This window comes from Tachysurus vachellii, chromosome 5, assembly GCF_030014155.1.
Source record: "Tachysurus vachellii isolate PV-2020 chromosome 5, HZAU_Pvac_v1, whole genome shotgun sequence".
Taxonomy (NCBI): Eukaryota; Metazoa; Chordata; class Actinopteri; order Siluriformes; family Bagridae; genus Tachysurus; species Tachysurus vachellii.
The window spans coordinates 27,685,638-27,699,018 of NC_083464.1; the positions used below are offsets into that span (position 1 = coordinate 27,685,638).

General features: G+C 39.3%; 2 protein-coding genes across 8 annotated transcripts in view; both read right to left on the reverse strand.

The window, feature by feature from the left end:
• Positions 1-1,742, reverse strand: si:dkey-96n2.3 (uracil nucleotide/cysteinyl leukotriene receptor). The gene is made up of 2 exons (XM_060869343.1): positions 1,639-1,742; positions 1-1,094 (listed from the first exon to the last, which is right to left on the reverse strand). The coding sequence occupies exons 1-2, from the start codon at positions 1,663-1,665 to the stop codon at positions 105-107; spliced, it is 1,017 nt and encodes a 338-aa protein (XP_060725326.1). The 5' UTR covers positions 1,666-1,742; the 3' UTR covers positions 1-104.
• A 2,815-nt stretch (positions 1,743-4,557) lies between these two features.
• The window catches only part of si:ch211-285f17.1 (sickle tail protein), a 63,298-nt gene continuing 54,474 nt past the window's right edge, over positions 4,558-13,381 (reverse strand). For 4 of the 7 annotated variants that reach the window (XM_060870930.1, XM_060870929.1, XM_060870928.1 and 1 more), the window contains 6 exons: positions 13,041-13,184; positions 11,510-11,614; positions 10,358-10,429; positions 8,570-10,126; positions 7,329-7,466; positions 4,558-6,393 (listed from right to left, as the gene is read on the reverse strand). In XM_060870930.1, the coding sequence (XP_060726913.1) occupies positions 5,908-6,393; positions 7,329-7,466; positions 8,570-10,126; positions 10,358-10,429; positions 11,510-11,614; positions 13,041-13,184 (2,502 nt within the window). In that variant the 3' untranslated portion in view covers positions 4,558-5,907. Of the gene's footprint in view, positions 6,394-6,570; positions 7,467-7,930; positions 10,127-10,357; positions 10,430-11,509; positions 11,615-13,040; positions 13,185-13,381 lie in introns of those variants that run through there. The other 3 variants (XM_060870932.1, XR_009648477.1, XR_009648478.1) reach the window with 3 other exon arrangements.

The window sequence follows — 13,381 nt, forward strand, 5'->3', positions numbered from 1 at the left end:
TCATTGTTATGTTGTTTATTGTGACAATAGAATCCGATAAACTAATTTACATTAAATTATATATAAAATTTAAGCTTTATAAGCTTTTAAATACAGTGAAAAGTTCAGGAAGTAGACTGCTGCCTGTCTTTGTTTGTTGCTCGTCCACACAGCTGAAGCAGAATTTTCTTGTAATTACTAGCCAGGAAGAAGTACATAATTGGATCCATTATACCACTAAGACACGTGAGAGCAGATGTTAAGCGGTTACCAATGGCCAAATATCTAATTTCAGAATCAGATAACTTGCTGTGTCTGTGGCGCTCAATGTAAAGTAAACGGTGCACGTGATAGGGCACAAAGGCCACTATGAAGGTGACCACAGTCAGCAGGATCATTCTGACTGCTTTACTTTTGGCAGCTGTCTGATGGTGAAAAGTCATCACTCTGAGCTTGAGAAAAATGAGGATGTAAGACACCGTCAGAGAGACCAGAGGAACAGCAACTGCAACTGCCGTTGACACAAAGGCTTTGAAAGATACTTTTTCCAAGTACAGCTGTTTACAAATAGTCATATTCCTCCCTGATGACATTAAGATCACAGTTTGAGGAGAGAACAGCACCGGCAACATTGAACAAGTCACCAATGCCCACAATACGATACACACCGCTTTACCATTTTTACTTCTCCTCAGGTGTTGATATTTCAGGGGCAGGATGATGGCCAACAGGCGGTCCAGTCCAATGCAAGTTATGAGGTACATGCTGCAGTAGAGGTTTATAAAAAACAGGAATCCCACCAGGCGACAAGATACTTCCCCAAGGAGCCAGTCACTGTTCGAAATATGATAAATCACACGCATGGGCAGCACCAAAACATAACACATATCAGCTATTGCCAGGTTCAGAAGGAACACCTTGGAAGAATAAGAGCTCTTGCTGTGAAAGAAAACCCACAGAGCCAGCAAATTGCACGGAACAGAAATGATGAAGACAATGATGTATAAAGTGGCAAAAAACATGTTCTCCTTATTGGACCAAGCTGAGTAGATGTCACTCTGTTCATCCATGGAGAAATTCATAAATTTCTCATCCATGGAGAAATTCAATTCTCTCTGAGAGAGAGAGAGAGAGAGAGAGAGAGAGAGAGAGAGAGAGAGAGAGAGAGAGAGAGAGAGAGAGAGAGAGACAGAACATATCACTCAGTTATGGAGAAAAAGTAGGCAAAAAATCTGTAATGCCTTTGTAATTGTCAACCTTCATTTCTTTTATTCTAAATTTGATTTACATCAGAGGTGTCTTATGACTGATAAATGTTCCAAGTCGAGTAAATGGCCCATTGTTAGGACTATAACCATATAAATGTCTATAGAATGTTTCAGTCACATGCAACATTCTATATACCATGTTAATGTTAATCATAAAAATTAAGACAGCACTTTGTGCCCTGGTACTGTGTGAGGGCCAAAAAAGATTTTTTTTTGTTGATGATAAAGTCTGCTATTTCAAAACATGGCTTTTCCACAGAATATATAACATTTTACAATTATAATGTATTTTACTATTCATTTTTTCATCAAAATATTTGGAGACCACAATTCTATCATTTAAAGCATATTTTGTTGAAAAAGACAGTACAGTGAGAGATTAAGTACTTACAACTGATAAGTTGAATAATTCTTTCATGGTGATTTCTGATTGTCTAATGTGCTTTGCTTCAGCAGGGCTTTTTGTATGACTCTTTTTTTAAGCAATGTTTACCTTCTTCCTGTTGTGGGTAAACCCTCCCACTCTTTCTCAGTAAAACCTAATGACATCCGTAAATGTTTGTTTTAAGTGTGAAGAGTAGTTCCCCATGCATCACAATTTTGTTCTAAGTCTGTTGCACTTTATTAGCTCCTTACACTTTATTAGCTCCTTACCTACTCTGATCCTGACTCTCTCTGCCCTCCAGACATGTCTGGCCATCCTGATGCTGACATCATCTTTGAGCTTCTGTCACTTGAGAGTCACTTGCTGTTGCTGAGGATATTCCCCTAAAGATTGCACTTCCCAAAACTAGTTTATGCCCAAGTCTCACTTTCTCTTCAGTGAGTAACTTCACCTGGATACTAGAGATTTAATTTGGTCAATGTTCAGATTGTTGGCTCTACAGCAGGCAGTTAGCAGTACTTGTAGTTCTTAGTGATGAGACCCATCATGGTCTCATAATTAGTGCACTCAGTTTTCAGATTTGAGCTGTGCATTGCTACACAATGTCAGTCATGATCTCCCTTTGTTGTTTGTTATACCCAACCATATATTGTCACTTGGCTCTGAGAAGTGGACTGTAAACACAGAACAGTGCATACCTTGCATTTCTATTTATTGAGTGGAAACCTTCTTCCAGCTGAAGTTCCTCTTTCTCATTAGCTGAGCCCTACTACTTATTATTTTCAGAGTTGTCCGTTTCTACTGGGTGAAAGATGAGGTCAAGAATTCTTCAATGTAAAATCTCTAAGACACCTGTAGAAAACTATGCCTATAAGTTCAGTTTAATTGTTGGTGTCTTGTCCTGATGCAGCTCAAAGGGTGATGTTTAAATATGTAGCTTTAAAATTGTCTGAAAGTGTGTTTGTGTCAGACAGAGGTAATATGACCATATGGAAAGTAAGTGTTTGTGTGTTCCACTACTGGACAGCACAATATTTCGACTCATTGCCCAACTGTACCACCTAGTTTTGGCTGGGATGGACCACAGATGCTGTACATTGTATTTCCATTCATCATAACAAACCACATAGTAACAGACACTACACATATCAGCCCACTTGGAACCAACAACCATTACCTCTATTTTTCTATAAAATAAAAACCAACTGGTATAGCAGTTAATGTGTACATGTTTCTAATAAAGTGGCAATTATGATTAAATGGTAAAATGAAGTAGGAGGTGTTTTTAAAAAAATTCTGTTGTAAATTTACTGACAGCCGGGTTGCCAGTTACTGTATTTTCACTGGACTACTACTGTAATCAGCATTTACAGTATAGCACAGTTACTACCAAAAACTGTGTCCTACTGCAATGTCAGGTCAGCCACCCTTATTTTGTGTGGAGGAATACTGTAATTACTGTTTTTATACTGTATATATGGACTGAATTACAGGTCATTAAATAATTAAAAATAGATTGTAGTTGTAATAGTTAATGAGGTTTAAAACTCTTTAAAGAAAAGAGCAAAAAAGTGCCTTTCAGATTTGTTTTTAAATTTAAAACAGTTAATTTGTAATTAACAGCCAATAACCAACAACGGTATAATCTTAACACTCTGCCTGAACAACAAATGTTTATTCTGAACAACAAATGTGAATAGTATAACAACTAAACTGATAATGCTCAAGTTTTTCAGAAATATATTTTAAAATGACCTAGAAAATGAAAGAGCCTGAAACAAATATATGCAGGATAAACTGTAACTGTTGACATGTAATATCATGGTTACAGGCTGGAGAGTTTTAACTTAGTAAGTTTAAGAACAACAAGTAGTTAAATATGAGAAAACTTCATTGTTCGGCATATTCCTTGAAACAAAAACATGTGAAAAGTTATAAACTTAGACGAACAATTATTAGACAAATTGCAAAGTTTAAGTCTTCTCATGCTCCAAAGTACATTTATCCTTGTCACAGACACAAACATTTGGCCATTAAACCTGTGTCACTGACAAACTAAGGCTTAGAGAAAGACAAAAAAGCTTAAAAAGCACACACACAATCTCACACCACTGTGTTATTTTATTAACACACTTAAGTAGTTCTGGATTTATTCATGAAAGTCCCACTGACAAATCAATCTTGACCACAGTATGAGCACAAATGTCTGTCAGCATCGTAAACCCTGGACAGAAGTTACAATACAATTTGCTGTTGTTTTATGGAAGTCTTCAGACTACAGAAGTGACTAAACATTAGTCCTGATGCCTGATGGGGTGACGGATCCCGACTCTCTCTCTACAGACATGTCTGCTCCATCCCTACAGTCACTTCTTTGGGCTCCTGACACTTGAGAATCACTTGCTGCTGCTAAGGATTGAAGAATCCCTTTTTTTTGTTGAAAGATTACACTTCCCAAGTTCAGTTTAAATCCCAGCCATTCTTCAGTGAGTAATTTCACTCACACACTCAAGTATCATTCTTTCAGCAGATGCAGTACTCTTTTATTACTCAGTACTGATTTTATAGTATACAGCTGTGAAAGAAAATTTCTGTAAGCCAGAAGAGGGTGGCTTCCTTTTAGCATCTGGTTCCACTAAAGGTTTCTTTAAGTTGTTTTACTCGGTTCTTCTTTCTCAGTAAAGCTGAATATCTGGTTGCCTCCAATGAAGACTTACGGATATTTCCGTAAGGATATTAAGGATATTTCTGCACATTCTGACCACAAGCATCAGTGTAGAAATGATTACAAGACAAACTATTTTGTGGTTTTATGTTTAATGATTATTTTCTGTCATTTCTAAAGGGTGGAAATAATTACAGTAGTGACTGTTTTTACATCAGTCTACTAGGCTTGTATCTAAACACATGGAGATAATTTATAACAAAATAACAATAAGATGCAATGCAGATGACAAACATGCAGATGTTTAATGTTTTCAGAGTCTTGCCCAAAGACATTTTAAGCAGTTTAGGTATTAAGTGTTAAGTTTTTAAAGCTTTACACAATCTAAAAAGAATCTATTTACAACATCTGTGCAGGCACGTGTATTGTTTCACATGCTATGGCATTATTTCTCTACAGATTCAGACAGACACAGAAATAAACCTTTCTGCAGCATGTAACCAAAACTCAACTCAAAGTATATACAGGGGTAGTACACTATTTATAAGAGCACATTTATTAACTTAAAAGCCATAGCCCTATGGTAAAGCTAGAGAATTTCATATAGGTAGGATCTGTTGGAGTATATTCATTCATTTTGTATAACGAGGATAGAAAATGAAATAACTTTGGCAAACAGGAATAATCACCACTGACAAAAATCTTAAATACATTGGCAGTAATCTGAAAACACCAAAAAACTCAAAATGCTAATCAGAAAACTAATACAGGTACATTATCGGTACTTTAAAGCAAACAAATTATAATAATTGCTACAACCATCTGTCAAACTAAAAAGACCAACAGATAAATATATTGTATGAGCATCCAGTTTTATCTTGCATTTATTTAGGAATACCTACTCACTTTTAAGTAGATCAGTATTCTGGTACCATGTCTTTCAGATAATTCAAGCTTCGAACACTCCACAAAATGAAGTGAGGATCAAAAAATAATTAATGTATGAATATGCAACAGCCACAGGTCTGAATGAAAAAAGGCAAAATAATAATAATAATAATAAAATAAAAAATCAACACTTAAAGTATACCCTCACTGAGAGTCGCACTCTCCGATCTACCAGCACTGCTCCACTCATCCCACCATCTCTCAGGGTAAGAGGCAAGTATACTACAAGACTCTTTTCTGTTCTGGCACTAAGGTGGTGGAATGAACTTCCCTTAGGGGTCCAGACCAGACAGCTGAGTCACTGGCTATTTTCAAACGACAGTTGAAGACCTACTTGTTCAGGAAACACTTCAACTAGCACTTTCTTTCCTGTTTGTTGTATGTGTGTATTTAAAAAAAAAAAAAAAACTCTGAACAGTGATTCATGGTATTTAAGTCTTTAGCCTAGTGAACCAGAGTTTATGCATTCAATGAGAGAAATTAAGCAATTGTGTATGTCGCTCTGGATAAGGGCGTCTGCCAAATGCTGTAAATGTATACAGAACTGGATGTAATGTGGCTACAGAAGTATCAGAGTATAAAGGTATACTGAATTTGAGCAAATTCAGAGCAGCACTACCTCATTACAACAGAAGCAAATGATGGCAAAGCAGTCGAGCATTCTATGATGCGTCCTTGGTGCTTGTTGCTGTGGGAATAGCTGATTTCCCAGCACTCCTGTTGTGTGGCCGACTGTAGCTGATGAAGCTGGGCGTGTGAATGGTTCGGATACTCTTTGAAACCTGTGACAACATGGTAGGGGACAGAGCAGAGTGGGAAGAGGAAGAGGAGGAATATCTTCCATTTTGAGTCTGTGTGGACAAGGACAAGCTTTTAGTGTTGTGAGTGGACTGTGCAAGCTTAAGAGAACCATTAGAAAGGGAGGAAATCTGTGAGGAAGAGTTAGGGATAGAGCGAGTGTTGGGGATGGAAGACTTAGATGAGGAGGAGGAGGAAGAGAGAACAGCAGAGTGGTTAACAGGGTTAGTAGCATCAGGCTGAGAAGCACATTTTCCTGCACTAGAGGAAAAAGCAGGGATTTTAGAGGCAGAAATAGTAGGGGAAGTGGATTTTGGATCTCCTCCAGATCTTTTAGCAATTCCATTAGCCTGTAAACAAAGATGTCAAAAACATGGATTTTCATCCCTAAGTTTTATCATGATAAAGATGTGAAGATGTTCAAAAACATTTAAATTACACTCACAGGAGTTAACAATCTTATATTAACAATCACATATTAACAGTCACAGAAAATATACAAACGATTAACTGAAAGTCACACACACCGCACCGAAAGGTAAGTACAATATCATCCTTTTGTTCATGGCTGAAAGTGAAAAAGAAGAGTGAAAATTAGGGGAAAGGAAGAACATTCCTGTTTTAGGATCATTCATATTTTAAAGTGAGGGATCCAAAGTGTAAAGGAAACCAACCAGTTATACAAGACCAGAGGAGACTCCAAGGAGAGCGAGAACATTTCCAGAAAGGGTGGAGATTTAGTAGGGGGACTCATCCTGGACTCATCCCCTGAGAGGTGAACAGGGGAAAGTGTCTGATATTGGGTTTAGTGAAATATCACCTTGGCTAGCATGGAGGTTTGTGTTATGCAAAACAATTATATTTGTAGCGTTAGATATTACTTAATGTAGGTTTGGGTGCAAAAGTGAAGTATTAAAATGGGAAATAGTTTTAGTTAATAGTTCAAACAGCACCTACACAAAGCACAGTATAGAGTGAGTGTTAATAAAGTAAAAAAATGCTGTTAATAATAAGGGTTTTTTTCCCCTTGTAACTGATATAGCATCAAAACCACAAGCAGAATAAGCAGAAGCATTCCATTAATGTTATGAGGTAACAGATGCGTCATGCCTTCAGTCACAGCCAAGGAAACAGTCATCAACATCTCATCCAACATGACTGCACTGAGTTGTTCACACAATGTACAGTTGTTCCAAGTTCTCTTTTTAAGTCTTTCTTTATTACTCAGCTAGATATTTATTTTGATCCCTGGCTAAGTGGACCAGTGGTCCTATGATAAGGCTACCTGGCGAAACTGCCTCTGTGTGTCTTGCAGCTTTAGCTGTTTTGTTGCCCTCTCTCTGTCTGAGGTGCCTGGCTGCTGCCTGGTTTTGGCAGACATGGGCACTGGCATCCGACTAGTAGGAGAGGCCACGTTGTTATTCTGCAAGAGGGATTCAAACCAAACAGGAGAAAAAAGGAATAAAAATAAAGAAAATCAAAATATGGTGTAAGGGTTTGTAAAAGAGAAACAATATCTGCACAAAATCTCTGATATTACGTAACATTTAAATAGAGCCATCAGGGGCCATGTTCACAAAGAATTAAATCACCAAGAAGTCTTCTAAGTGACCCTAAAATATGCCAACTAAGAGTTACTTATTTATTCATCTGCAGTAACCACTTTATCCTGAGATGCAATGGATCTGTAGTCTATCCTAAGAACCCCATGCATGAGGAGGGAATACACACACACACACACACACACACACACACACACACACACGATGTTATTCACATTTAATATTCACTTTATAACCACAGTTCTCTTGTAGCTAAGTAGACCCAGTAAAAGTGGTTACTGAAGTTGAATGACTTTTAGGATTAACACACCCTTTTTTTTCTTACCTCATTTTCTCAATTTGACCATTTCTCAATTTCCACTCAATATCCAGCTCTGACATAGCAGCTACCAACGAGGAAGGCTGGCTAGTTCTGCTTTCTCCAAATTTTACATGAACCTTATCATCCTTTTTAAATTACTTCTCATGCTACAACCCAGGGAAGCTAAACACACTTGAAGGAAAGTGCTAACTGACAGTAGCTACTGCTAAGATTTATGAATATGGCCCCATGAGAGGAAATGACGCATGCAAACCTCTACACCAACAGAAAAAAATGTTGTTTGTGTAACCTTTGGACCCATTTAAAAGAATCAGAAACAAAGACAAAGTGAGAGTGTTCTTCTTAGTCTGTGAGTAATCTCTTCGGCTGCTTGAACCCAAAGTTAGAAACTCATCAGTGAATAAATGAAGTCAATGGTGTAGGCGCTTATAAAATCACCCACAAAACACCAGACTAGACATATACAGACATTATGATTAGAAATAGGGTTAAAAAGTATAGATCCCGTATTCATTACTCTGAAAAAGAAGAGGAAGTTAGGAATCTGTGAAAGCCAATGGTTAGAATGGGATTACTGTGAGGAATAGGAGATGAAGAAACCCATAGTCTTCACTACCAAGGCGGTCAGAGCTAGAGAGAGACCTGCTGATGAGGAGCTCTGGTGACAGACACCCCTGTTGTGGTGATCACAGCAGGCCGAGGAAGAACATGTGGTTTGGGCTTCTTCCGAAGGCTAGGGCGCTTGCTGGAGTTGTAAGCTTTGGTGACCAAACGTTTCTGAGGAACTACTTTGTCTAAAGCTTCTGCTCCCTGGCTGCTAGGAGGTTTAGAGCATTCAGTGGACAGCAAATCATTAGAAGACTTTGGACCCATTTCATTGATTGTGGTCTCAAGCTGTTTGATAGTCTGTTCAAGGCTATCAAGTGTCTTGTAAGTGCTCTTTCGGATCTCTTCTGTCCTTCCATGTGTTTCTTGGGGAACAGACTCTGATTTTGTGTCTGATTTTGTCTGATCTTGCTTAGAGCAAGGAATTTCAAATCTCTTGGTCTCTTTGTGTTGTTTAATCATACCATCTGATTCCTCCTCGTCTTCATACACCACCACCTGTAAAGTCTTCTTGCCTGACTTAGTACCAGTGCGAATGGCCTGTGTTAGAGCTGCCAACTGCTTTTTAGGGAACTTAAACTTGAACTTCTTCTTAACATCCTGTTTGGTATTACTAGTAGTCAGTGTTACAGTCTCCCCATCAGATAACATTGATGAAGATGAAACCCCATTTTGTTCGTTTCCAGAATTCATCTTATCCCCATCTTGTGCTACTTGAACTCCCCCATTTCTTTTATCCTCATCATCAGTTTCATCACTTTCTTCCTCTATCCTTTCTTTAGCCAACATTCTTTCTAGTTCCTCTTCACACTCAAAAATGGTGGAAAGGCGTTTGTAGGCTGAGCGTATATCCATTGGTTCATCAAAAATGATGATGACTGGCTTTTTATTGGATTCTCTATTTTCAGCATTGTCAGTGCCTTGGTTATTCTGTGGTTTGCTGCCTACAGTCACAGTTTGCACATTCCCTCTTTTAGCATTTACAAGCTCCTGGTACTCTCCAGTGGACAAAGCCTGCACTTTGGTGTTGGTGATCATGAAGGCAATATTATCAGGTGGAGGAGGGGGGGGAGGTTCTTCTTCTGACAAGTCAGGATTGAGGAAAGTTTCACTTTCTTCTTCATATTTGCGCTCCCTATTCTTGGGCAAACTAAACACCTCCTGCTGATTTGCTGAATTCACCTCACCGTGATTTGCAGGTATCTTAGAGTGAATAAGGTCAGAGCCACCAGGGGAGACTGCTGTACAAATTGCTGTTGGAGATGCCACTGTCTCCTCTATGCTAAGTTGCACCTGTGGAACCTTGACTACATGGACTTTTCCCTGTGTAGGGCTACCTGGGCCTTGTTCCTTTGTCTTCATTGAGCTTGAACAAGTCAGTTGTTTATATGGTAGATCGCTAGGAAAACTCCAAATGTTGTCTAGGCCATGGCCTGGGATACCAGATAGGCCATCTGAGGATACCAGTTGCTTGTTTTTCTGATAAGTATTGACATGTGACACCTGTGATGGGGATGACTGAGATGCAGCTCTGTGGTCAGTTGACTCCTCAGGAGGTTCCTTGGTGATCTGTGCTGTGACGTAATAGATGACCTTGAAGGTTTAAAGGTCACAGAAGGAAATAATGAAAGTATTAACAGTGAGCTTCATACTCATGTAATCATTATTTAATAATACTAATACTTTAGTAAAAATAAAGAGTAAAATGAGTAGCAGACAAATCTATTATAGTGACGTGCACATTATCTGTGATTAGAATGTTTTGCCTTTTGACACCGAATGAAGGATAGAAGAAAACGTGTACACTTGTAAGTTGATGCTCACCCCTGTATTTTGACGTACTGTGTTGCCATTATCGTCCATGACCAGATCTTTGTTGTCCTGGATTTCTGTATTCTGTTTGAGGTTTATGATAAATAACATTATGCCACACAACCCATTCCACTACATTATCTACCTGGTGATATCTAGCTATTTGTTTCCCATAAAATCTGCTCATCTTCATCATTCTAGGCATAAATTATTTTTTATTAAATTACTTTCAAATGTTTATTTTCTGATCTTTTCTAAAAGCTTGTGGTAAGAGAAATGATATTAACTTCTAAAACAAGACATCAACATTTCCAGACTTATAGTTCTCCATTTCATAACCATGTACATTTCATATTTATTTTGATAGTTACTGTAAAATAAGCGTGAAATCTGTGAATAATATTACAACTTTTTAAACCTCATCATCTGACGTTGCAGTAATATACATTTAGTGAAAGCAGCAGAAATGCAAAGGAAAGAAAAGGATCTAAACCTAGAAGATTAAATCACAAGGCTTACAGTAGGGCATGCTCCAGGTGAGAGTAACAGAGCAGAGCAAAGACTGGGTCCTTTCAGCTAAAGGGACTCTATAGCAATTGCAATTTGTCCTAAACTGAATTTTTTTTTTTACCTACACAGTGCTGATGTTCCACGAATATGAAATTTAGATGCAGAAAATGCAGTCAAATTGTCTACAAAAATTATAATGAATTAATATTTTATTGGAGAAATTACATCTTGATGGAAAAAGAGCTAGTGTTGCAGTTTTTAGTATATAAATATGTATTTATAGATTAAGAGATGCATATTTAAAGGTCTATAATAAAGAGAAAAGGATTTTTTGGATTATTAAATGGACAGAATGGACACTAAGCCAATCTATGTTCAAAAAAGTAAGAAAGAGTTGCAAGTAAAAGAGCTGCAAGAGATCTAATTTGATTACCAGCATGATCTCAGCATGAGATCAGTCTAATTTGATTATAATTCACATTTTAAATAGATGAGAGAAAATCAGACTATAAACAGCAAGACTGTGAGAATTTTTGGTAAAAAATTACACAATACAGAAGAGTCTGAAAATGACAAAAAGCAATTTTAATTAGAAACTGCAGCCACCAGGGACGAGCAGGTAGGAAGAATCAGCTAGTAGGAGATGGACATTACCTTCTTATCTTTGAGGGACAGTAAGGCCCCAGATCTTAGCTCTTTGATCTGTGGCTCTATCAAACCTTTGTGCTCTATGTCCTTAACCAGACACTTCTGGAAAGCCTGTGAGGGAGAGAATATATGCAGGGTGTTAGGGCCCTGTTTCTGTACTGTGGTATCATGTATTACATGGTCTGCCACCATGACACTAACACATTACTGTGCACAAAGAAACTTCCTGTAAAAACTGCTATTCAGAAATGACTCGACAATTAAGGCCTAGACCTCATGTACAAAAAACATGAGTAAAAGCCATGGAACAAATGGACAGATGGAAAAATTCCCGCACAGACACGTGCACAGACACGTGCACAGACACGTGCACAGACACGTGCACAGACACGTGCACAGACACGTGCACAGACACGTGCACAGACACGTGCACAGACACGTGCACAGACACACAGATACATGCACAGACACACAGAGACACACACAAACACATGCACAGACACACAGAGACACACAAAAACACATGCACAGACTCGCACAGACACACGCACAGACACAGAGACACACACAAACACATGCACAGACACACAGAGACATGCACAGACACATGCTCAGACACACACAAACACATGCACAGACACACAGAGACATGCACAGACACGCCCAGACACACGCAGACGCAAGCACAGACGCAAGCACAGACACACAGAGACAGACACAAACACATGCACAGACACACAGAGACACGCACAGAGACATGCACAGAGACATGCACAGACACACAGACACACACAAACACATGCACAGACACAGAGACACGCACAGACACATGCACAGACACACGCACAGACACATGCACAGACACAGAGACACGCACAGACACATGCACAGACACACAGACACGCACAAACACATGCACAGACACACAGACACGCACAAACACATGCACAGACACACAGACACGCACAAACACATGCACAGACACAGAGACACGCACAGACACATGCACAGACACACAGACACACAGACACAGACACACAGACACAGACACAGACACACGCACAGACACACGCACAGACACACGCACAGACACACGCACAGACACACGCACAGACACACGCACAGACACACGCACAGACACACGCACAGACACACGCACAGACACACGCACAGACACGCACAAACACATGCACAGACACGCACAAACACATGCACAGACACACAGAGACACGCACAGACACATGCACAGACACACAGACACATGCACAGACACACAGAGACATGCACAGGCACACAGAGACACGCACAGACACATGCACAGACACACAGAGACACGCACAGAGACACGCACAGACACACAGGGACACACACAGACACATGCACAGACACACAGAGACACGCACAGACACACAGGGACACACACAGACACATGCACAGACACATGCACAGACACACAGAGACACGCACAGACAGACAGACAGACACACACAGACACACACACACACACACACACACACACAGACACACTCACACACACCTGCAGTTCTGTCACAATCTTGTCCCCCTCTTCCAGAATGGCAGAAGTTGTGGCAGGTACAGGAGTGCACAGCTTGTTCTTCACGTCTGGGGAACTTCTTGGTCTGTGCTGAGGTGCTGGATTTGGAGCCTCAACTTCACCTTCCTGTGGAATAAAAAAATTTTATTCTTTAAGCAATAATTTTGTCAGAATTATAAATGTTACACTGCAATACCTAGCCAAAAACAATCCTAAAACACATAACGGTCCCCCATAACACACAGTTAGTCCTATTCAGGCATAACAAGATGGTTTTAAAAATATTGAAACTTGTAAACCATGTAGCAAACTTTAACCATTGC

Coding starts and splice junctions, on each gene's coding strand:
- si:dkey-96n2.3 (XM_060869343.1), bottom strand. CDS start 1,665: ATGAAAGAATTATTCAACTTATCAGTT. Junction 1,095..1,638: donor AATTATTCAACTTATCAGTT/GTAAGTACTTAA, acceptor TCTCTCTCTCAG/AGAGAATTGAATTTCTCCAT.